Source organism: Haliaeetus leucocephalus, unplaced genomic scaffold (genome assembly GCF_000737465.1).
Source record: "Haliaeetus leucocephalus isolate CR32 unplaced genomic scaffold, Haliaeetus_leucocephalus-4.0 Scaffold773, whole genome shotgun sequence".
Lineage (NCBI taxonomy): Eukaryota > Metazoa > Chordata > Aves > Accipitriformes > Accipitridae > Haliaeetus > Haliaeetus leucocephalus.
The window spans coordinates 3,106,864-3,130,555 of record NW_010973209.1 but is presented as its reverse complement, the minus strand read 5'-3'; the positions used below and the strand labels follow the sequence as shown (position 1 = coordinate 3,130,555).

The 23,692-nt window shown below is 49.0% G+C and overlaps 1 protein-coding gene across 1 annotated transcript in view; it reads right to left on the bottom strand.

Moving 5' to 3' along the window:
• Nucleotides 1–21,513, bottom strand: part of JAM3 (junctional adhesion molecule 3) — a 29,987-nt gene extending 8,474 nt beyond the window's left edge. The window contains exon 1 of the mRNA XM_010581413.1: nucleotides 21,456–21,513. Coding sequence (XP_010579715.1) covers nucleotides 21,456–21,501 — 46 coding nt within the window. The 5' untranslated portion in view covers nucleotides 21,502–21,513. The remainder of the gene's footprint in view (nucleotides 1–21,455) is intronic.
• Nucleotides 21,514–23,692: the final 2,179 nt, after the last annotated feature.

Genomic DNA, 23,692 nt, shown 5'->3' with positions numbered 1-23,692 from the left:
AAAAGGGGGAAATTGGAGGTTCTGCCTTCTTCACAGACAGCACCCTCCTTCATCAGGGAACTGCATTACACTTCTACAAATGATAGCTTTCTTCCAAGACCTGAAGTAGCAGATGACTACAGAGAGTTGCACTGCACCTGAAGAGCTGCAGAAGGCAGCTTGCACAGCGTCTATCTGGTCTGTACTATCCTAAAAATCTCCATTTTGAAAAACTAGAGAAAGATGAGGAGGGAAAGGGTTCCTCGTTCCTTAAAGGAAACTTGATGTACCAGTTTGGTCTTTGTTATACGTTCTTGCTTACACAGGATCTTTTCTCGGAAAAATTGTGTCCCATCAAGCAGATAGCGTGGTGACAGTCCTACTGAAGTACATCTACTGTAGCTACAATTCAAGTTCTGTTGAAGCTGGAGATAGTAATACCACACTGTCGTGTTACTCTGAAGGAGTTATGACTCTAGAAGTACTCACTCTAAGACAGTGGGACTCCATCAGACTCCGGCCCCATCTCATTTCTCGGAAATTGTTCACAGCAGGCTTCTTCCCACCCACTAAACACGAGAGATTTAGGCCTATCCCTCAGGCACAAAGCAGGATGTCAACAAATTTTAGACAGAAGCTGGGTCCTTGGAGACTGTGTGAGAGGTTCTGACATTATTACATGGATTGACCGTGGGCAGAGATCAATGTGGCTGCTTAAATCACTGCTAAGACAGATTTATTCTTCTGTGTGTGGCAGAAGAATACTGCAAGCAGCATGTTCTAAGTTACAAGAAAGCTACAACTATGCAGGGAGCAAACCAACCCAAAAACCTCAAGTGACCATACAGACTGTAGAGCAGGAACAGAACACCTTTCCAGCTCTCCTTAGCGTTACTTTGGGGTGTCCTTTGTTCTCCAGACTCCCTGGGGCTGGAGGAATCTGCACCAAGCCAGTGCTTCCCAGCTGTTAGCACTCTCCTGTTCAAGGAGCTGGGGCATCTGTGCCATGTCACATTTCCCTGCTGTTGGCAAGTGTTGTCTCTTTGGTGACCACACGCTTACGGGTCGCTTTGTTTTGCGTGTTAAATCATCGTTAGTGGCAACTGCCACCTTTTAAAAAGAGTATTCCAAAGATGTTCCTTTAGGCTTCTTCCAGCCCAGTGCAAATAAGCAGGAAAGGGTTTGCGTTATGTAAATCTCCCTTTAAAGGCCTCAGCACCCAGGATTTGGAGAACAGCCGGGCATAGACATGCATTCCTCTCCAGAGCAGTATGCATGCCACAACAGACGCACCTACCAGATCTGTATGTGCTACATCTCCGAATACCTACCAGATCTGTATGTGCTACAGACTCAGCCAGACATATGGTTGAATCCCAAATGCCATCAGTTCTCCAAAATAGAATCCAGGACAAGGCAGTGAAGCCTATAGCATATTCTTATGGCACCTCTTTCAGCTAAAGAGATCCAGCCCATGCTTGTTACTGTGACTCATGTTATCTGAATCATTTTAAAATGCTACACTGAAACTATAGTTTCAAAAAACCCCTAGCAGCTTTATAGACAACTATACTGCATTAAATCTCCTCTCTCTGTACCAGGTTTAAAGCAAAATGTGACCTTCCATCTCCTTCCGCCCCAGTCTCTTCTCTGTTTAAAAACTCTAGGCAGAAATGTGAAGAGGAGGTGAAATATTGCTGAGGTATTACAGGCAAGGTAAAAAGGATGACCAGGAAACAGTTCAAGTAAGTTGCTGCCAACAGTCTATGCTGCAGTATTGCTCCATGCTGCTTTGCCGATATTGCAGCTATCTGATACGGTAATTTTAGTTAATGCACTGTCAGGCACAAGCAGTACGAAAACATGCAGCTGTATTTAAACACCTGCCCACTAAAGCAACAAAAATATGCCTTGCTTGAGGTGTCTATCATCACTAAGCCATTGCTTGATTTGCAATTCAAAGTGCATCTAAGCCATGTGGGAATGCTGCTATAAACCACACGCCTTGTTAAGCATCTTTGCTTGCTGGATGGTTACTCTGTGTAGCAGGAGTGCTGCTGAGTGAGAGTGAGTGATATATTGTTAGGTGTTAGAAACATGTTAGCTGAACCCTCTGCATGTCAGCATGTTTATGACTGCTAGTTTGGAGATGCCCCCAGAGCATCCATCCTCAATACTGTGAGCTGCAGTGAAAGAAAGGGTGACAAGGACAGTACAGCACAGATGATCAAAGCAGCAGGCAGGAGACGAGCATTGCTGTTAAGGGCAGCCCAGCTGACCCCAGGACTGTCCCTGCCTGCCTTAGAAGTGGTGTGTGTATGCAGGAGAGAGGAAGCTAACTGTTAAACGTGTGCGAAACCTCCAGAGGAAGAGCAGAGGAAGCCACGCAGTGCTGGACTGGATAAGACAAGGAAGAGGGAAGCCAGGTTTCTGCCCTCAGCTTATTTTGAGGAAATCACCATAAACGCTAGCTTTCAGAAACGTCTGACCATCCACACCTCAAAACATCCATCCTTTTGTCTCTCGGTGCTTCAAGCTCTTTATCCTCCCTCGTCTCTATCCCCTGTGCATCTCGTTGTGATTCCACAACCCAACTCGTGCCAGCGTAGATAAGGTGGTATGGGATAGGCAACACGGTATGGCATAGGAACGAGACACCAAAAAATGCATAACCCGCTCTGTTAGGTTTTGGGGGGGGGTTGCCCAACTGTCCTTTGGCTGGGGTTTTGGGAATAGCTTCGGGGACTTAAATGTACTTGTGATATATAGAGACTGGATTTATAAATGGTGCATCAGAGTTTTGTCATACCTGGTCTTCACTTTCAAACCTTGCCTCCAGTCCAAGGAGCTGGCTGTATGTTTGCTCTGGCATCCGAGCTGCAGGTTAAAAGCCCCTTTGAGCTAATACAAGGGAGGAGGCAGGTGGACCATGCTGGTCAAGTGACCAGAGCAAGCTGTGTGCCTTTCTTTTATTCCAGTTTTCCATGGCACGTCCCCGACATCAGCAAGCCAAAGCAAGCCAAGCCTGGTGGGCTGCCCTGCTAGAGAACAATGTAGATGTGCAGCGAGAGATTAGCGAACAAAAGCTTAGGAGTGTCTCCATTCAAATTAAGTAACAGATGGACCTGGTCTGTGTGGGAGCTGATAACGGTTATAAAAAGGCCATCACCAGACTGTGGCCAGCCCACCCTGGAAAAAACCCACTCACTCGTAAATCCTCTGTGCTGTTATAGCTGCTTGAGCTAGTAAGGCTTTATTTTTACCAGCTATCATGAAACAGCATGACTTATTTTAGATGCATGGCTTGTACTGCTCAGTGAAAAGGGTGCCAACTCTCCAAAGAGGCACCTACAAACAGAGGAGATGTGCCCGCCTGGGCAGGGAACGTGAAGCATAATTAACCTAGAGAAGGCAAATGCAACATTACAGAGCAGAGTTTGGCATTCCACGTGGTTCTGACTTTTGCTTTTCTCCTCTCTTAGGTAGCTAGCTGATGGCACTCGTTTCTTCTGAAATGCTGATAAGGGAGTCTCTGGTGGTCTCAGCGGGAGCAGGACCCCACAGGACAAAGTTGTGTGGAAGACCATTGAGTATTTGCGTTCACCTGAAGATGTAAGAATTCCAGATTTTGCTCTTAATTCACTCTCTTCCTGCTCACCACTAGACAAGGCAAGGAGACGCACGTCTGTGAACAAAGTACGTACAGTTCTGGAACAAAATCTTAACCTGTTTAAATCTCCTGATTTAAAATAGCACCTTAAAGACCCGACTGTACTTGCTGCAGAGAAGGCCCATTAGCATCCAGACCATGCACGCAGTCTTTTTTCCTCCTTTCCCCCCCTGCCCCGTTTTGGGCAGGAGGATTTACTGTTCTACCTTCTAATGAGACTGCAAAGCCATGGGTATACACACAGCCTACACACCCACACTCAGCAGCGAAACAGGTTGCTATCAAGGAAATAGGGAGCCCTCTTAAGACAAAAGCTTCTCTGTAAAGCAGCCTCCTTCCGCAGACAAACATTCCTCCTCTCTCCCATGCAGGGAGGGCAGCGTAGGTGTTGCCTGCTGAAGACCGCACACTGCTTTCTGGTGGTTTCCCAAAGTTTGGTTTCGTCACGTTGGGATGCAGCTGCAGACACGCTGCCTCAAATATCCATCTGACAAGGGCTTCTGGAGGTAAGAATTTCGCAATCTTTGGTTGCCGCTTTGCTCATGGCATTGCAGCATGTTTAGAGATGAGATATTAAGGGCCTGCATATCTGCACCTTCAGAAATGTGAGACAGCCTATTCTCAGATCAGATTTGCACGCCACCCACTTTGCAAATCCTTAGGTCTTTGCGAGGAGAAGGCATCATGAGCCATGCTCCAGAGCTGCCTGAACAGGAAGAGTTCAAGCTTACTCACAGTCTTAGCGTAAGTCTGAGCTCTTGGCTGGACATGTTTGAGCTTGGACCTCGTCCACTAGCAGGTTCTCATGCTCTGCTCTCCCTAAGGGAGCACAGATGGTTTAGGAGAGAGCCAGAGCTGAGCCAACGGCTGGCAACCTGGGGAGAAAGCTCCCAGGTTGAAGGGCCTAGCACGCTTACCCCATTTTACTGAAATAGCTTTTCACCCATCAGAACAGACACGGCTCGAGAGACCAAGAGCCGGCTCCACAAAGGTATCTAAATGCCGTTGACCTCAAGGGGAAGATGGGCATTTAATGCTTTGCAGATGTGGCTGGACGTGCCTTGCCCAACACCTTAATCTGCGCACGATCTGGTCCTAGCTCTCCTGTTTTCCCAAGCTCACACCCCGGTTTCTGGCTCTTCTCCTGGAAAGCACTGGATGTACGTGCAAGACGGGAAGGAAGCAATGCTTTGGGTGGATGACTAATACCTAATACTTAAAAGAGTTTAAGATGGAAGCAGCAAGGGCTAGAGAGTTCCCAGCATGTCAGATTGCCTCTCTTTCTGTAATATATTTCGGACCACCTTCAGCTCAAAGAAAAGATGGAAAGAGTTAGAATTTGCCCCTCAAAATCTGGGATGAAGGGTAATGGAGAGGGAACAGAAAGGTAACATGAATAGGAAAGCTGTGCATAGAAGGGGCTATTACCAGACCTTGCATTCCTGAATTGCTTCTCCCTTCCCAAGAAAGGAACATGAGGCTGAACTGAAAGCCTCATTTTCCTTGGGTAAGCAACGGGGAATAGGGTAAGAAACAGGGAACAAGCTTCTGCGTTGCATTAGATACCACTAACCAGGGAACTGAAGTCCTGCCCAGATCGTTTATTTTGCCTTGCTACTGTCCTCTGAGGTCAAGCCCCTTCCACAGATGCTTTGGGCTTGCAACGTTACGCTGACGCTCCAGGAGGAAAAAACTGGGGCAGGTGGCCTTTCTGTGTGGCTCTGAGGGAAGGCCATTAGGCAGGAGAGCTTCTAATTACGTCTGCACCAAGTCCTTGGCAAAAGCCAGAAGAGAAATAAGGCAACAAGGAAACAATTACAGATCACTTGGCTAGGAATATATCAAAACAGTCACATTGTACAGAGCGCTGTTCTCGCCATTTTCATTAACAAATGGACAGCATAATTACATCTCCAAACTGGTCTGGCTCACAGCCAATACGGACCATGAAAATCAGTGCATTCACAGAAAATGGGACACGAGAGGATCTCAGGAGGTCAGCTCATCCCCACCTCTGCTTTTGGGCATGAAAACCCAAAGAATACAACTGGCTGGACCTCTGGGTGTCTGCTGAGGTTCTCACATGCAGTGTTTCCCCATGATCGTTTTCATCTGTTAAAATGCTGCACATTTATCAGTTAAGCCTCATCCCTTCAAATTCAATGTCTCCTGCGATTCAGTAAGGATGTACAGTTCCAGTTCACTGGAGGAAAAAACTGAGGAATGGGAAGTCACAGGAAGAGTAAGGAACACACCACCTCAGCCAGCAGTGGATATACCATTCTGTGATCTGTTTACTGGATGAGAGTGCCTTAGAAAAAGCAAAAGCAAAGGCCAGGAACAAAAATGGTGAGCACTGAAGAGATGGGGGAATATTTGCACACGGCAGATTTGAAACCAACCCTTCCTGCCTATTCCCACTTGCCTTCCATTGTTTCCCTAGCCAGCCCCAGGAATTGCCACACAGGCACATCCTACGTTACTTCTCACTTCAGCAAGTCCCTTTCCTCCCAAAAGTGGCAGATGCTGATACCAAATTAGTGCAAAGTGGGAGGTAACCAGCAGATAACTGTGATAAGAGCCAGGGGCGATGGTCTTCCTCCTGTCCTCTCCCTTCCTCCCAGCAGGGCTCTCATCACAGCAGATGGATGCTAAGGGAAGTCTCCAGGGCAGAGTCAAGTCAGTGAGACATGGCAGGGATCTAGGGCCAGGATCAGGGAGACAGAATGAACTGTAACGGGAAAAGGGGCGAGTTCCTTTATTTTTGTCTTGTGTGGGAATTTGACTCAAGGATTGCTGAGAATCCCACGAGCCAAAGTGACATTTTCCAGGCTGAGCGCCAGCCAAGGCACAGACTTGATCTCAGCAGGTATTTGACTTCGACGGGAGCTAGGATGCTCGGTACCTGCCTGACCCTGGCTTTTGATGAGGACATATATATCAAAAGCTGCCTGAAATGCAAAGACAGGAAATAAGCGGATATGCTATCAGCACCAGGCTTTGCAATACTCTTTAGCGTCTGGCTGTGTCCCAACCATCAATACAGAGACTCGCAGGGTTTTAGCCTATAATCCTCTATTCCTCTGTCTGTGACTCTAATCTCTTGATCCTCCGTTCTCCTCCAGCCTATAGCTTGACCAACAAAACACAGATCTGAGGTTCTGCTTATCAGAGACCAACCATGTCATCTTCCTGTGGAAAATGGGAGTTGGGAAGACAGTAGTAGTCATCAGAGCCAAGAGCTGAGAGTAGGCTAGAGAAGGGAACAGGAGAGGGCGTGAGCAAGCACACAGAGAAATCATTTATGACAAGGCTGAAAACAGCTCTCTTTTTAAGAACATTTTTTCCGATTTTACAGTATCATTTTTGTCTTTGTTGTGTGCATAATTCTAGCCTCGGGTATAAAACACAATTGTCTAGCTAATGCGTTGCACAAAACATGTACAAATGAACGCTGCAAGAGACTGACTGCAGGCGCCAAGGGAACATTCACATCTGCCTATGAGCGTGCGACCAAGAGCCTGTGAAACTACTGCCGTCATTCCACGCTGGAGAGGTGGGGCCGTCTTCTGTAAGGCGGCTTTGAAGCTTCACAGTGAATCTGTCAGAACAAAGGATGCTGATCTACAATCAGTAGAAAGCTGCTCCAGCCATGTGCAGGCCTGAAGACATGTGAGTTGAGGGAATATCATTCGTAGGGGCAGCCCCGAACCATGCGAACAGATCTGAAAAGACTTACCTTGTTAACATCAGCCTCAGCATAGGCTGCAAACCTGCAGAGGGAGTTGCGCTGCAGGGTTCAACAGAGATTATTTTCTTAGGAAATGCATCGGGAATTAGAGGGAGCCCAGATGAAGTCACGCGCAGATAAAGATGGAAAGCTTGACACACAGCACTATTAGGAAGATGCTAGCACAAATGAGCAGGGGAGGAGTGAGGAAAGTAATGCTGTATCAGAGCAAAGAGTGAGGACAAAAGCCATTCTGGCTTGTCCCAACCTGGACTCCTGACGAAGGCAAGCTTGTTTAGCAGAGCAGAAACGAGCCTTGGCACGGAGGGGTTAAAAGATTACTTGTCCCGGGGGAGCTGAATTAGCCACATATCTGGGAACTAACTTCTCCAGACCCTGACTTGTTTTGCTCCTTAAACATCTCCTGCTGCTATTTTTAGCAGAGAATTTTCTCAGCTGAATGCTCCCAGTTGAGTCCTGGTCAGAGGCCCTTCTCCCAGAGAGACAGAGGCCCAGCAGCGTGTGCTGGTCCCCAGTTCAGCTCAGCTCTGTTCCACTGTCCTGCCGGCTTTGGGGTTTACGTGTCGCACTGCCAGGTCCCTCCCGAGGCACGGGGGACGATCCCCCCGCCAGCCTGGTGCAGGCACATTAAATGCTCTGACAGACCCTAAAAGCCAGGGGAGGCTGCAATCTGGTCTGCAATTTCAGAAGCAAGAGGGTGGACTGGACTCGATAACCGCCCGCAGGCTTTTTAGGAGTCTGGATGGCAAAAAAGGTGGGAAGGAGATAGAAATGATTAGGCTGACATTAATAACAGGATCTGCTTCTCAGCACTAAAATCTATCTGGATTCATTCCAGTTCCTCCAAGGGAAACCGTGGAAGCCTTTATTGTTCATAAAAGTCACAACTAAAATCGGACTGGATAAAGCTTAAGGAAATAACCTCTCAGAAGACAACCCTGCCTTGGCTGCTGGAAACCAATGAGGTAACTCCCTTCCTCTTCTCTGGTTTTCTTGGGGCCCTGATTCCTCCTTAGCCAAAATGCTAACCTGTCCATCCGTCCATCGCTCCCTTCCCCTGGCTCCTCGCTGCTCAGCCTCCAGCCCAGAGCAAACTACCTGCCTGCTGTCTGCCTATGTGCAATTAGCAACGTGCCAGCGAACGTCTGGGGCGGTTCACAGGGAAGCAATGCTCGTAACTTCTTTTATCTACGGGTTGATTTAATACCTGCCTGCCAGAGATGAGCCTGTAAATCAAAAGGCCGGATCAGGGCACGTGGATGGATAAATTGAGTCAAACGGGAACGAACCCCTGGCTTGTCTGTGCTAAGCTGGGGGACCGGGGAGGATCAAGTGCTCTGGATGCTGTGAACGAAGCACGGGTGAGGCTGCAGTCCAGCGCCGGAGAGCAGCAGCGGTCGGTTGGTTACAGCAGAGCCTCAGTCAAGAAGGTCCCTCTAACAATGGCCCCTTCTTGGTCAGTGTATCTGTTGCCTGTGTGTCTTGGAGTCACGTCAGTGAAGCAAACAGATTGGGAACATATTTGTACTCCCCACAGCAGTACAGAAGCCAACCCAGACGCAGAAGAGCAAGCTGGGCTCTTTTCTGCTCCTTGCCTCAGTGCCAAGTTTCCAGCTCTGCTTGAAACCTGTGGCCGAGCCCTGCTTTGGCAGGGGTGAAGGGAGAGGACAGGCAGGGTCAGGCAATACTCTACTTTCAGTGCATGCTTGCAGAAGTTGGCAGCTGGCTACAGGAGAACGGAGCCAGGCTGAACTCAGCTGCACACCTCTGAAGGCCCCCACGAGAGACCAAATCTGGCACTGTGTGGCTTTGCCCTTCTTCCCAGCTACGCTGAGACAAATGGGGCCGAGAACAGCAGTCACCTGGACAATCCACAGATGCTGCACAAGGACGAGAGCTACCTTCAGAAAGCTTCCCCAAGCCCAGCAGGAATCCCAGGAACCCAGGATTTCCCTCTTGACCTTCACGTATGCATTCCAACACATGGGCACTTAACCTTTGAGGCTCCTTTGAAAGTCCCAGCAACGGCGTTTTACGGATGAGTATGTTTCCCCTAACATCTGCCCCCTGTATCGGATGCTGCCAGAGCCGCTCTCTCTTCTGGCTCTGCTCCCAGCTGAAGGACAGACAATAGGCATTTGAATGCAGTCGCCACTTCCCCTCCCAAACAGCCTGGGGGAGATGGCATATCAGAGCCAAGACAGCATTGACAGCACAGCTTGCCAGCCAGCGACAAGTCTCTCTAGACCATGGCCTGCCTTTTCTTTCCCTCCCAGTGTAGCTGAACCACTGGCTACAGTTGTTACTGGGCATGCAGGCCAGCTCTGCTGGGCAAGTCCTGGCAGCGTCCAGCTAGCCAAACTGAGGAAGACTTTTCTCAGCACGCTGCCGCTGGAGCCAGCCCGTTCCCTCTCCGAATGCTGCCAAAATGGACCGATGTCCTCGATTCCTAACCCTGCTGACCAGAGCCCCGGCTGATGGACCTCTCCTGTATCTCTCTGCCATGCCAGCTCACCTGGAAACACACCGGCCACCTCTTGGACTGCCCCTTGCTCACTCTTAATAGCATCTAGCTGCAACTAACTGATCCAGGCAGCGCATGGGGCAACAGAGAGGAGCAGTTCCACCTGCAGGAGGTTTGACAAGGGTTCAGCGAGAGCCGGCTTGGATTCTCCTGAAGAACTATTGTTCCGTCTTTCTAGAAATAGCTCTGCTTCTCGCATCCTGGAGCCGTTCAGCCTGTTTGGCACTGTTTCTGCTGCTTCAGAGACAACAACAGAGAGTGAGAAAAACCTGTCTAGACACCATTTACCTTCCATGGACTCCCATTGCCACATCAAAGCACCACTTCAAAGAAACCTGCAAACTGGCCAAGTAATAATCCCCAGCTCTCCCGTACCTGCTCCAGCTAGAGGCAGTCAGACCCATCCCATCGTGCTTCGGAGTTCACCTTTAATCCGGGCCCTTCTGGCAACAGCAAGAGAGGTAGGATGAAAATTCTCATTACAGGAACATCAACAGAAGTTACCTGGCCTCAGGCCACTCAAGCGGGGGCTACGTCCTCTCTGCTCGGCATCCAGGAACAAGCAGAAATCTCACCTGCCTCCTATCAGCGATCTACAAACCTCCAGCTCCTTTCAAAAGCAGCCACACAAAGCTCTCCTCCCAGCAGTCCCGCTTGTCCCACCTGCTCAGGTGATCGATCCCTTGCCTTGCCAAAGCCACGCACGTGAATGCTGAGCAAGCTCTGCTACAACCCAGAGATCAAAGAATATCTTCCAGTGGCACCCAAGGCAACGGAGGTCACCGACAGCTACAAGCAGCCTGTCCACCGTGAGGCAGCAAGTCACTATCAGAGCAGGACAAAGTCACGGGAGCTCAGGTAAATGCTCAAGATACGCTGAAACCAAGGGAGCTGGCGAGGTTTTTAGGTCACTTGAGCGCAAGTTACTTGAAGTCACTGCTTTGGGGAAGCACCTGGCACTAACATCAAGCACTGACCCTATGCAGCCACCACAAGAGCAACATCTAGCTCATTATTTTAATAAGGGTCCTTTGAAATACCTTCTGTGTAAGAGACAGCTAAGAAAATCCAGTCTGGCTTTATTCTGTCTCCGGCAGAAACAGCCTTTATTTAGCAAACTGCTGCTAACAGCTCTGTCTCATTAGTCAGTGTTTAGGGAACCAGGCAGCAATTGTTCTGAAGTCTGGCATTGCAGAAAGAGCCTTGATAATGAGGTCTACAGAAGACAGATTCCTCCTGACAGGCCCACAATGACCTAGAAATCCTACTTAATTCCCTGTCAGCGAGAAGTGCTGAGTAACAGCGAGGTGCAGAGGCACCGGGGGCCGATTTGAGAGGGAGGCTGCAGCCTCTGTTCACACTTTGGGGTGGGATGCAAGAGCTCTAGGGTGGAAAAAGCCAGCACCGCTCAGCACCTCCCCAGATAAAGCAGAGGGGAGGCTCGCCAGGCAGATAGATGGGGGTTTGCTAGGGGAAGGTGTGTAGCCTCGTCTGTAAAAGGCTTGCCACCACATAGAGCATGCAGAGCGCTGAGAGCAGAAATCTCTGTTTAACGCAACAGTAGAGGCAGAAGGCGGCACTTGGAAACAGCCTGGCGCTAGCTAGGGCTCCTTCGAAGCAGCACCTGGATGCGGTCTTCTCACAGGCATCGTCTCCTCTGGATGATGCTTGCTTGCAAACTGTGCCAACACCCTGCCAAAGGCTCAGCGAGCCTCAAATAGCTCAACTTTTTACCTATGTTCCTAGGCCTAGAGCGCCTCGCCAACTTCACCTGTGCAGCTACCGCTGCTGCCAACAGAGACTGCGGTACGTACTACGGCGGAGGCAGCCTCTCTAGTCCACCACGGACGGAGTTGTGCAGGTCCTGCCTCCTCTCACGGGGATGTGGGATGAGCTTTCCGCTGCACCAGGCAGCGTGCGTGCCTCCGAGGTGTTGTTGAGCTTTTGACACATTCTGCCCCAACCGCTTTTCCCCGTTTCCTTGGAGGAAGAATGCAGCAGGCTGGCGCAGACGCGGTACTTTCAAGTGGTTTGTTTTCGACGAGCAGCGTGTGTACCATGGTTAGGAACCTCTGGGCTGGATGGCTCAGAGCCAGCCAGGCCAGAAGATGAGGTACTCAGCTGGAATGTGGGCTGGATACGGCTGACCTTGAAGACCACCCCCAGTAAAGACCCTTACAGCCATGTGCTTGCCACCTGTTTCAGCCAGCAGACGAGGGACTAAACCAGGAATTCTGGAACTGAATGCACAGTCTGTTCCAGAGTGGTCTGAAGACTCCCACCCACGTGAAGCTGTCGCCGATGTGTGCTCTCTTACAGACCCTCGCAGAGGAATGCATCTTTGCCCATCACGTGCAAGACTGCTGCTCCCATACTGCAAACGCAGCCCTGTTTAAAGTACAGCTCAAGCCCGCAAAGGACCGCTGTAAAAAAAGAAACGCGGAAATGAAATCACCAGCCGAAACAGTGTCTAGAGGCAGCTCAAGCCAAGTCCCTCGAATGTCAGCACCAGAAGGAGGGTTCTGAAATGGAGAACCTAGCTCACTCTGCACCGGCTCTGCTGGCACAGACAGAGGATCTGCCTCGGAGACATGAGGAAAAGACATATGCTGAGAAAGGAAGGACCAGCTTTATTTTACCAGCCTGTGTTCCCACCAGAGATGTGCTTTAAAGACTGCCTTGCAAAGTAGGAATTAAATCCAAAGGTGCCTATGCATCTTCCTTGCTGTCATCCCCTTATCAGTTATCTCCAGCCTGCTCTGAGCCAGAAGATGAAAGGATCGTAACACCACTTATCTTCCCACTTAAGAACATGCTTAACAGCTTGCTGTTAAAGAGGAGGACACTCAAGCCTCGGGAAGCAGCTGTAAATTCTGCAAATGGGTTCCCTCGCATTTCTTTAAAGGAGCTACTGCTTCTCAATGAGGGACACGGATAGGAAAAGGAAACCAGGGAGGGAGGAAAAGAGGGAAGGGAAGGAAGCCTTTGTAGCAAAGAAAGACTTTGCCTCGCATCCATGAAGCTGAGTGACAGATGTGAGACGTACGGCATGTGTGTCTCAGAAGTGACCGAGGATAAGCCAGGAATTGAAGAGCTCTGGGGAAATCTTTAAGCAGCCAGAATTATGACATGTTTGTCAGTAGACCACAAGAAGCTCCAAAAACACGCTCGCCTCGAGACTGTGCAGTGTTACAGCCCAGAAGGTTAGGGATCCCCTTACATGCTGCAGGCAGAACTGCTGCATGCGACCCAGCTCCGGCTCTAACAGTTGAGGCCGGGTCACTGCACGTCCTCTGGGTCTCTCCCACAGAGCCTGCTGCCTCATCTCGGAATTTGACCCTCGTCTCCCCTCTTTGTAGAGCTACTTCTTATCATGGTGAACCTGGGTCCAGCTTGCCTTTGTCATTTACCAGCCGAGTCAAACCGTCGGAACAGCCAAACAGGATCTGTTCCAAATATTTGCAGAAAGAGGAGGATCAAGGAGCCTCCAGCAGAACACCAGGAGCAAAGAGAACAATCACTATTGTTGACCAACAGCGGGCTGCCGGCGGGCGACGAGCACGCCTCGGCGCGATGTCGGGAAAAAGCCCCCGAGTCCTCCCATGCTCACAGAGCGCCGCGAGTGAACTGGGATCTCTGGCAAAGCCCCAGCGATCCAGCACTGCAGACTTATCAGCCCTGCTCGCAGCTCAGCTGTTGACTTGGAGAACTCAAGGCGCAGTTGGCAACTGGGAGGTGGGGGGGGAGGGACTGGAGTGCCTTAGAAGCTGCTGCCAGCCCAAACGCAGGCATCAAAGGGCTTATCCTGCCCTGTTGTGTGGGAGAGCATGTAGTGCCTGTGGATGAGGACAGCTGTGTGTCGGCCAGGCCCACCAGAGGATTTCTGATGGAAGAAGAGAGAAGTTAGTACCTGGTTTAACCTCCCCTCCAGCACGCACAAGGCAGCTTTGGCAAGCAGAGCTCCACGCTGCCCTGTTATTTATGGGATGTTGAAAACTGGCCAAAACGAAGGGAAAACACCAGATACGCGAGGACGCTTACCAACTCAAATAGCCAGTTCGCCTTGACCCATGAGACAGACTCAGGAGGCGATTACAAGGCACTCTGCCTTTCATCTCCAGATTGCCAGTTCAAAGGCAACTCCATCAGCACTAACCAAGCTGTAGCCATTATTAGCTATTTGTTCATGCACAAGAAACGAGATAAGCCGTTGCCTCCTTGCTCCCTGAGAAATCAGATTGGCCCCATCGATGTACACTACACGCAATCTCAGCGGAGTAGCAAAGACCAAAGTGGGAAACAAACCAGCACCGCCTCTGCTGTAGCAGCTCCTAGATCAACAAGGAGATCCATGGTGGTTGAAGCTAACTTGTTTCATGGCACGTGTATCCAGTCCTGTCAGCAAAGCACAGATTGTTCACGCTAATAGGGAGCTGCGTATTACTCCTTCTACCTTGGTTGTTGGTATCTAAACACCTCAACAAAACCAACCCGCTCTTCCAAGGACGGGAGGGTCCCACTGGCCGGGGAAGTCAGGGCTAGTCCAGAGGTACAAGTCACTGTTGCTCAGAGAGCTGGGACTTCCCTTTCTAAGGCATGTAACTGATGCACAGGACCTCGCTACTACAGAAGGGATGTTTTCCAGGCTCTAAAAAGAACTAACCCCAAACAACATGGTGGGTATAAAGAAATATTTATCTTTGGGCTTTTGCAGAGATCGATGCAGAAGAAAAAGATTAAAGCAAAGATTTAAGTGGGTATTAAAAATAGCGGTTGATAAGATCCTTTGAGGGGATAAAAGCTATTTGACAGAAGCAGCAAGAACGGCAGGACTTCGCAACACCTTCCCTGCCGTTAAGTGTGTAAGCTCTCGGAAATCATTCAAGAGAGTGTTAGCAGCCAGCACGCCTCAGGAGGAAGTCCATTAGCAGGCAGCAATCTCCTTAATGGACCCTCGGGGTATGCGGTAGATGCTGCCTTGCCTTTGGACACTCGGTTCTTTCCACTGCTGTGACTCAAGGGCTGCTCACGCAGCCATTATCATCCAATACTCTAAGGAATGCTCCTCATCTATATGGCAGCCTAGTAGCCCGATGAATTAGTCTTTTGGGTAGCTTTCATTGAGTGAGGACACAAATTGGGATACTGAGTTTTTTCTTTCTTTCTGAGAGCACCTAGCAAAGACAGACGCTGATCCGTGAACAGAAGCCATACATGCTACTGTAACGCAGGTAAAAGCAGTAACATCTATCAAGGCCTTTGTTTTCCAAGGATAACATCCTAGCAAAAAAAAAAACCCACCACCTCCATGGCTGACCTCGCCCTAAAAGATCAAGCAGAGCCTTGTACATTGACGTGCAGACAAAATCATGAAGTCCTCAGCTGTGTAACTGACTCCACTCAAGCAGGTCCAAGAGAGCACGCAGCCACCCCGGAGAGATGCGAAGTGGCAGGAACGTTTCTACTGGGAATGAAAAGCAGGAATGCTAGGCAGAGCACTCACTACTGGCTCTGTTAAAAGGTAAACTTGGTTTCTCAGAACAGCTCTCTTCCATAACATTGTTTGCCAGTCTTTTTCCTTATTGCTAATGAAGCAAAAATTCTAACTTACTTTGGATATGTAGAATATTATGGGCTCCTTCAGTAACCACTGAAGGACTTCGTGGTTATACATCTTGAGACATACCGGACAAGACTGTCAAAAATGGCAAGTGAATTAGGTATCTTAGGTGGGGGAGTGAGCAGGGAAGTCAGACACTTTCAATGGACCTGAATTTTAGAAGTATTACACTTCCACCCTCCAAAACGGAGTCTAAAACAGAGTGCCCCAATTTACAACCTACCTGTAAAATGCTGGCCACTTATATAAGGAATGCCCCAGAGTTTATTAAGGCAGGGATTTTCAGAAGAGGCCATGGGCGTTCGAAACGCAGCCTTGTAATGGGAACAAATCCCCTTAGATTTCAGTGGATTTCTCCAGCTCAGCAGAAAATCTTACCTAGGCCACCAAAATACATTTTTAATAGCGTGATTAAAAAATCTTTAAATACTGCTGAACATTGTCCGCTGCTACCTTTTAGCCGCATGCCAAAGATATACTAACTCCCTGGCACATCGCAGTTTTAAAGTTCAGTGTCTTCAAATAAGGCAGCTGGGCCCAAATGAATTAAGAGGACTCTTAAAAACCCACTGATCTTACATTTGTGTTGTAATAATCAGGTACGTTGATGGGAATAGGTTAGAGTGTGTTCTGCCTTTAACTCTGAAATCCCTGGGATTTGTGATTAAAAAAAAAAAAAAAAAGAAAACCTCAAGCATTAACTGAACACAATTTAATTTCATCTACTTCATCTATTGCTGCGCTGAAACCTTCATTTCCCCTTGTAACTGATGCGGTGTTAAGCCCTGTGCTCCATCCCACAAGGGGCACTACATAACCCAATACATTATATTATTTATACTGACAAGTGATTCTTGCATGACAGAACAATTCCCATTAATTTTTCGAGCTTATCTCAAGTACCTGTGGGCTGTCAGGTTACAGCATGTATGTGGCTGGTTTTCCTTTTAATTAGTCAATGCCAGCCCAGTGTTGACTGGACTCCCATTTGACAACTCTCAGCAGTTTGCAGGTGAGTTCATGGGAATCCTACCCAACTGTGCTCTCAGGAGCAGAGGAAATTGCAGAGTTTTGGGGTTGGGTTTTGGGGTTTTGGTTTTGGGGTTGGTTTTTTTTTTTTGCCAACTCCCATTTATAAATTTTGCTTCTGCATCAACTGCTCTTTTCTCTGCCAGTTGTCTGGTTTGGAACATGCACCCAAAGCGATTTCCTTCAATACTCAATGCAGCAGAGAAAAAGCTTTGACAAGACACTTAAGAACTGCAGAGGAACACCCTCTCTAGACCTTGCTTCTTGCATATTAGTGATTTTCCTAAGAAATTGGAAGGCCTGGGCTTAGGATGCTGCTCTAATAAGAACTGGGCACCAGCTCAATTATGCAGCTGTCTTGGTTTTGCACTTCCAAGCTGTGTGTTAGACAGCTGAACTTCTGCACAGGAGTCACACAAAGCTTTCTTACAGTATGAAATGCAGCAAGGCAATCAAAGTTAGCGACTGCTGAGGAAGAAGTGGTAACAGAACCTCAGCTGGCCATTCTTGTGCAGGAAACATCTTTAATATACACCTCCCTCAACATTTATCCCCTTATGAAGCCTCCTTGACCTCTGCTTATCTAAAATGAGGAGAAGTTTCTGAGGAGTTGGTTGTCCTTAAGACCAAAGTCGACAGAGTGCCTTGCTGTCCTGTTCCCCACAGATGTACTCTTTTGCTGGTAAGTCTCTAGAAAAAGAATTAAACTCTCCAAACAATACCTCTAAGCTCAAGTCAATACTGAGGGTGTTAGCACTCTGAAGGGTCATAAGCAAACAGAGACCTGAGCTTTCCAGCCAGAAAAAAAAAGTCCTGTTTTTATATTACTGTTTATTTTTCCGAAACTGAAAACTCTCCTTTCCAGCATGGGAGTTTTGAGAACTGCAACCCAGCAGGTATTTCCTCTGCCCCAAGCACAGCTATTGACAGAACTGCACCCAAACGCCAATCCAGCCCCTTTGGGTGAAAATTAAGACCGTGTCCAGAACGTTCATTAGTGCAATTAAAGCTATTAAGTGGTTCTTAGGCCATGTCCTGACTCAGCAAAGGAATGGGGTTTGTTGCATGGCACACACCCTTACCCTGCCACTACATGGAACTGATGTTTAGTGGTTGAATTTGGTTTTGATCCCGTGTCTCATAAAAACATGATACTCCCTAGGGGTTCAGAGGGAAGGCAAACAGCCCTTATCAATTGGAAGAAGATGGTGCAGTCCATATTCCAGTTGATAGAGAAGCCAGATTGAGAATGTAATTATCCTAATTAATTTTCTATCTTGAATTCATCTCTTTTGATATAAACAGCAGTTTCAAAGCAGGCCACCAGCTTTTACGCATAGAGCGGTTGTTTAATCTTGTTGAGGGGCACGTTAGCAATACACACTTCTTGTTTTGCAGAAAAGGACTCTTGAGGACTCAGGATCCCGTTGGTCTGTGGAAATCTTTCCCCTTGCTAACTCCCTCCCACCACTTCAGGCCTGCTCTGTAAGGAGTTCACGAACCTTCTCCGGATCATCAGGGCTTGATGCAATCAACTGTGAAGCATTAGCTCTAAATATACAACTGGGAGGCCAGTTCCGCTTCAACACACAAAGGCTCATCCCAAAGGATGATAAAGCAGGGAGCGCAATTTGCAAGAGAAACTTAAATAATAATCCAAGTCAGCTGCAAGGAAAGCAGGAGCAAGTGGGGGCTAACCAATGTTTTACCCTTTGGAGATGGCTGAAATTAGGGGCAAACTGGCAGGAGCCTCAGAAAGCAGGCCCACCCACAGCCGTTATGTGGAGCAGCTTTTGTCCTTATTTGTGAAGCTAAATGCAGAAGCTCATTCCGCTTTATTTACTTGTTTAGGTGATTTTTGGCAGCTCACCCTCTGCTCCTGGTGCAAATCCTCAGTGCGTGGACAGATAATTGAAAAACAGCTGCAGCGGGCCAAGAGACCCAGAATTCAACTTGTACAAGGAAAACAAACAGGTCAGTATAAGAACCTAAGTTCATGATCAGAGCAACCTCTCAGTCCACAGCTCTTTCTCCTCACTAAAGAAAACACATTTTACTCTCTGAATCTACTTGTGCTTCAGTAACCAAGTAATTCTCAGAAGTATTCAGAGCAAGAGGGAATGTGCTGGTGTGTCACGTTCTTTGTCAACAGCTGTAAAGTAGATGTGCATCCAACTACTCTTTGGTGGTGATGCCAGATACTGCTTACCCAAATAGGAACACCAAGCCCTTCCTAAGAATTTTTTTGAAGATGTTATTAAGCGTCTGATTTTGGCATGGCTCTCAAAGCTGTTTGTCCCGATTTTTTACTGCCTGTTGAAAAGAAAGCAATACTGCAAATACTTCCCATCAGAAAATACCAACAAACAACTTATCATAACTCCAACAGAGCTAACAACATTTCCACCGAGTGATTTTTGGCACCGACAGCTGACTCGGAACAGTTGTTGGTGGCTGGGACAGATGGACTTCATACATGAAAAAAAAAAAAAAAGGAAATGAGAACTTCTACTCCGTAGATTTTGGAAAGCCTTTTGCAAAATCCAACCTATTACCAAAACCCCAGAATTAAATCAAAGGGAAATTTGAATATATTGAGCTTTAAAACTGAAATGTGCCAGGGACTTGCTGTATCTCCCCATCAAGGACTAAAAGGTATCAACATGTTTTATTTTTAACAGGAAACACTTGAGAGTTTTGGGAAGGTCTCCCACAGCTCTGCCCTCAGTCCAGCATGTGAAATCCTCAAAATCCAAATGCCCATTTCCACGGGGAAGCTTGCAACAGAGACCTCAAGGTAGGACGTAACATTGATGTCAACTGTAAAGCTCCACTTTCCAACACTGATGCCAGTAACTTCCGCTAGTATAATTATGACCATGGCATTTCTCTGATGTGCAGAATCTTTAGATGCTTTTAGTGCCTAGAGCTGGGTATGCACTGAATACTCCATGCTTCACTGGCTCCTGTTTCGTGGCAATGTTTTAAGGCCACGATCAAGAGCAGGGTCCGTTCTGGCACTAACACTGCAGGAGGAGGCAATCCCTGCTCCGCAGTGCTTATAGTCTAAGCAGCACCTTATAGTCTAAAGCGTACAGGTCAGAGTTTTGCAGCTCGGGATCTCAGTATCATGTTACCTTTGTCAGCTTCCTTTTGTGCCTTTTTTTTTTCCCCCAAGTAGTCAGTTGGCATCAACTGCATCCTTCTGGTCTCACTCCTATCTCCCTATCCAGCACCAACTCTGCACGGTTCAGCACATGTTTAATTTTATGTACTGCTGACAGCATAACCTTAACTTAGTGGGATGCCCCCCAGTACGTAAAGTCAAGCATAGCGGAACAAACTTTTTTATTCTCAACCTACCTCACTCCTGCCTGCTCTCTGGGGCTTATGACCTCAAATTTGAAAAGAGCTGGAAATCAGTACAGGATGAGGCACTTCGATTTGGCCATAAACCATTGTATTTAAATGGAGAGCAAACCCTGTTACCACTTGGTTTACTCACCAGATAAATGTTCTCAGGCAGAGGTGTGAAACTAGTGCTGTTTGGCTGTTTTTAGCAACATTTGTCTGTCTAAAGAAACGCGGAATTATCTGTAGTTTGCTTCGAGTCTTGCTATCTTTTAGGCCAGATTCAACGGGACACTTAGGCACTGCTCCCGTAACAGAGGAAGGAAACGGGGTACCTCTCTGCCTTCCAGCCCAACTGTAAGGAAAAGTTGTGTTAAGTAAGTCCGTCATTTTTCTCATTCAAAGGGAGCATCCGAATCCAGGGTTAGCCCCTGGGAGACTCTGCGATGCTCCAGGATCAGGCCCTCCCAATTTCTCCCGCTGAAACTGTTTCTGCTACAAACCACAGTAAAGCAAGCGAACAACAGACCCTGGAGTGCGTGCCAACCATCTCCTCATTGCGGATGAGCATCAGAGCCGTCTTCTCACCCCTCCGCTCACTTTTTTGGTAAACAGTGCCCAAATCTCACTTTACTGGAGGCCCGAGAGGCTCTGCGAGTTATTTGGAGTCATTGGAGATTTGTTTTGTCCTTGGGTAAACTGTCTGAAATATTTCAATACACTTCAGTCTTGAGTTGACCCAAACCAGTTATTTGTGTCCGCAGGCGCGTACGCAGCCCCGTGTATTTTAGTAATCGGTTGCTGGTCGTCACCCTAACCCCGCTCCATCCCATTTTCTCCTTCTGCCGTCTGGGCTAAACGGAGAGGGGGAGGAGGGCGATGCGAGCCCACCGGCTGCTGTTCCCCCCCCCAACTATTAATAGCCAGACAACAAATGAGCCCAAATTCATTCCTGAGCGGAATTAGCAAATGTTTTTGCAATTAAAACTGCAAACATTCATGCGGGGCCCCCCGGGAACAATAGGCAACTGTGCCGGGTCTTGAATAGGCACTAGTGTCCGCCCTGCCCGCCTGCCGAGGCTGCACATTCCTGGCACCCTCATCCCTTGCTGAGCTGGGGTTTTAGGCTGTTTCTTCACCATCACCCCGCCCCCCCAAAATTCAGTACCCTACTCCCAGCGGGGAAGTCCTTGCTGCGGGGCTGGCACCGTCCCGTCCCCGCATCCCCCTGCCCGGGGGGTCGGGGCAGCGCATCCCTCCCCACCCCGGGACCAAGGGTGAAGGCAGCGCATCCTTCCCCTCGCTCCTCCCGCTTACCGAGCCCCGGGGCAAGCGCATCCCTTCCCCGGCATCTCCATCGGGGCACCGCATCCATCCTTCCCCCCCTCCCCCGCATCCCCCTTTTTTTCCCACTCCCCTATACGCGGCCGCGGAGGGTCCCAGCGACGGGGGACCCGGGGGTCTGGGCGGGCCGGGCCGGGCTAGAGTCGGCCTTCGTGGGGGGGAGAGGGCTCCGGTAACCGGGACTCACCGAAGAGGGGCAGGAGCAGGAGGACCGCCGGCCGCCTCAGCGCCATGATGGGGTGTGCGGAGCCGAGCCCGCCGCGCCGAGCCTGCGCACTGCCCGGGAGGCGGGAGGAGGACGAGGAGGAGGAGGAGGAGGAGGAGGAGGAAAGGAGGAGGAGGAAGAGTGGGGGTGCCGCCGTCCCGTTGCCGAGGAAACCGGGTGGGGAGGCGCGGATCCCGGCGCCTGGCACCGCCGGGGGGGGCGGCGGAGGTCGGGAGTTTGGGGACGGGACACGGGACAAAAGTGGAAATGAGCTCGAAGGCAACGCTTTGGTTGTCCGAACCCACCCAAGTGTTGCTCGAGGGTGGGGGTTCTCCCCCTGTATTTAATAAGAACCCCTAAAGAGAGCGATTCCTTGGCGAGAATCTTCCCCCCAAAGTTCTGATTCCCCCAAAAATCCCACCCTGACCTGCGCATTTAACGATAAACTTCCCACCGACTTAGAGGAAGCGAGAAACGCGAACGAGCGCGCTTCTCTCGAGGAGCTTCCCCGAGTCCTCATGCTGTACCAAGCATTTTCTGATGTGGCCACGGGCTTAATGTAGCGATCCTGCCCCAAAACGTGGCTTTGCACAGGGAGCACCCCGAGCATGCTTGTGTGGTCCTCAAAAGCGTCCCAGGACGTTTTTCGTTGATTAACAGAAAGAAACAAAAATTATTGGCACCGGACACTCGCCTGCAATTCAGCGAGTCAGCCTGGGTTAATGCTGGTTCATGCGTCACTAACTGTCAGTAGCGTGTGATGGGGATGTAATTAAGATCCTGTTGAAGATCAAGCAGCCGGAATGAAAGCCGAGCTCTCCTCTGTTCTGTAAACCAGCTCGGCAGAGCTGGTAGAAATTAAGGGATGTAAAAATGTATTTAACTTGATAATGTAGCAAATCTAACTCAAGATGCTAATGAGTAGATTTAAGGGGCTGATCTGAGCCTGGTGAAATTAATACAGAGATTCTCATCAATTCTAATGGCCAGATGGGATGTTTCCCTGAGGATGAAGGGGAAGGAATCACCTAATAAGACTATATGGCTTAAAACCCGACTCCAGCAGTCTTTGGGTTGGGTCCCCGTTGAGTAAGGAGTCATTTTAACACAGTCCCTTTGGACTGAAATGACAGGAGATGTAAAATATGATGACATAGAGTATAATCAGCCATAAAGCGTAATCACTGAGGTGTCGCGTTCCTCTTTAACTTCCAGCAGCGGCTTGGTCAGGGAAGAGTGGAGCCGAGAAAGAGGAAACAAGAACGGATGGGAGGGTTTCTAGCTCCTGCGCTCCTTCTGGCCGCCTAAATTGTGTTTACATGGCCAGGTAAAACGTGGACCTGCCAATGGTCTGCAGCACCCTGCACTGGGGGATTTCCATCTACCGCTGGCCATGGACCCCCCCTGGAAACCAGGCTAAGCCTGGCCACGCTCGACTGGGGAAGAGCCGTACTGGGAGAGCAGCGGGTGGACGGTGCTGCGGTTCTCTGGCTTCCCCCGGCCATCTGGGCCACTCGAGGGGGAGCTGGATCTGTGCTAAGGAGCTCTTCTAAGCCTCGATTTCCCTCTCCAGGCTGCTGGAGCTTAGCCTAGGCATGCATTGAGAGTACGTTCGTGACTAATCGATGCAGACAGAGGCTGGGGTTGAAGTCAACTGGCAAAGCAGATATGACCTTAGCGGATACCACCAAGGCATGAAACCTTGAACATCATCTTGTACCCACATCCTCGCACGGGGCATACGTGCCAATCGCCAATCTCAGGCAGATACGGCTAGCGCCAGCTCTTCTCTTTACACTGCTTCCATGGTTTTATTACAGCAAAGTTCTGCCTTTTAATCTGCCTTCGCCACTGAGGAGCCATTTGAGATGTGAAACTCAACAAGCAAAAGGAGTCACAATAAATATTATACAAGAACCGTAGCGCCTATCAAACCAAGACGGCAAAGCGCTGCAGTGTAAAACATTGATTTTCACACACAAATAGAGCTCCCATTTCATTATTCAATGTTGAAACAAGTAACTAGAATAAAATATGCGCTAAGAGCAGCCCCGTGTAGCGCGGGGACGTATTCAGGCATGATGAGGGGCAGCATAAACCTGCCTTTTCCTATGATTTCTTTGTTCTCTGAAGGGCTTCCCCTCCGTGCACAAAACAAGAAGAGGAATCTGCAGGATGAGAGGGAGGGAGCACGTGTCCTGCCAAGGAGCCCTCCCGAG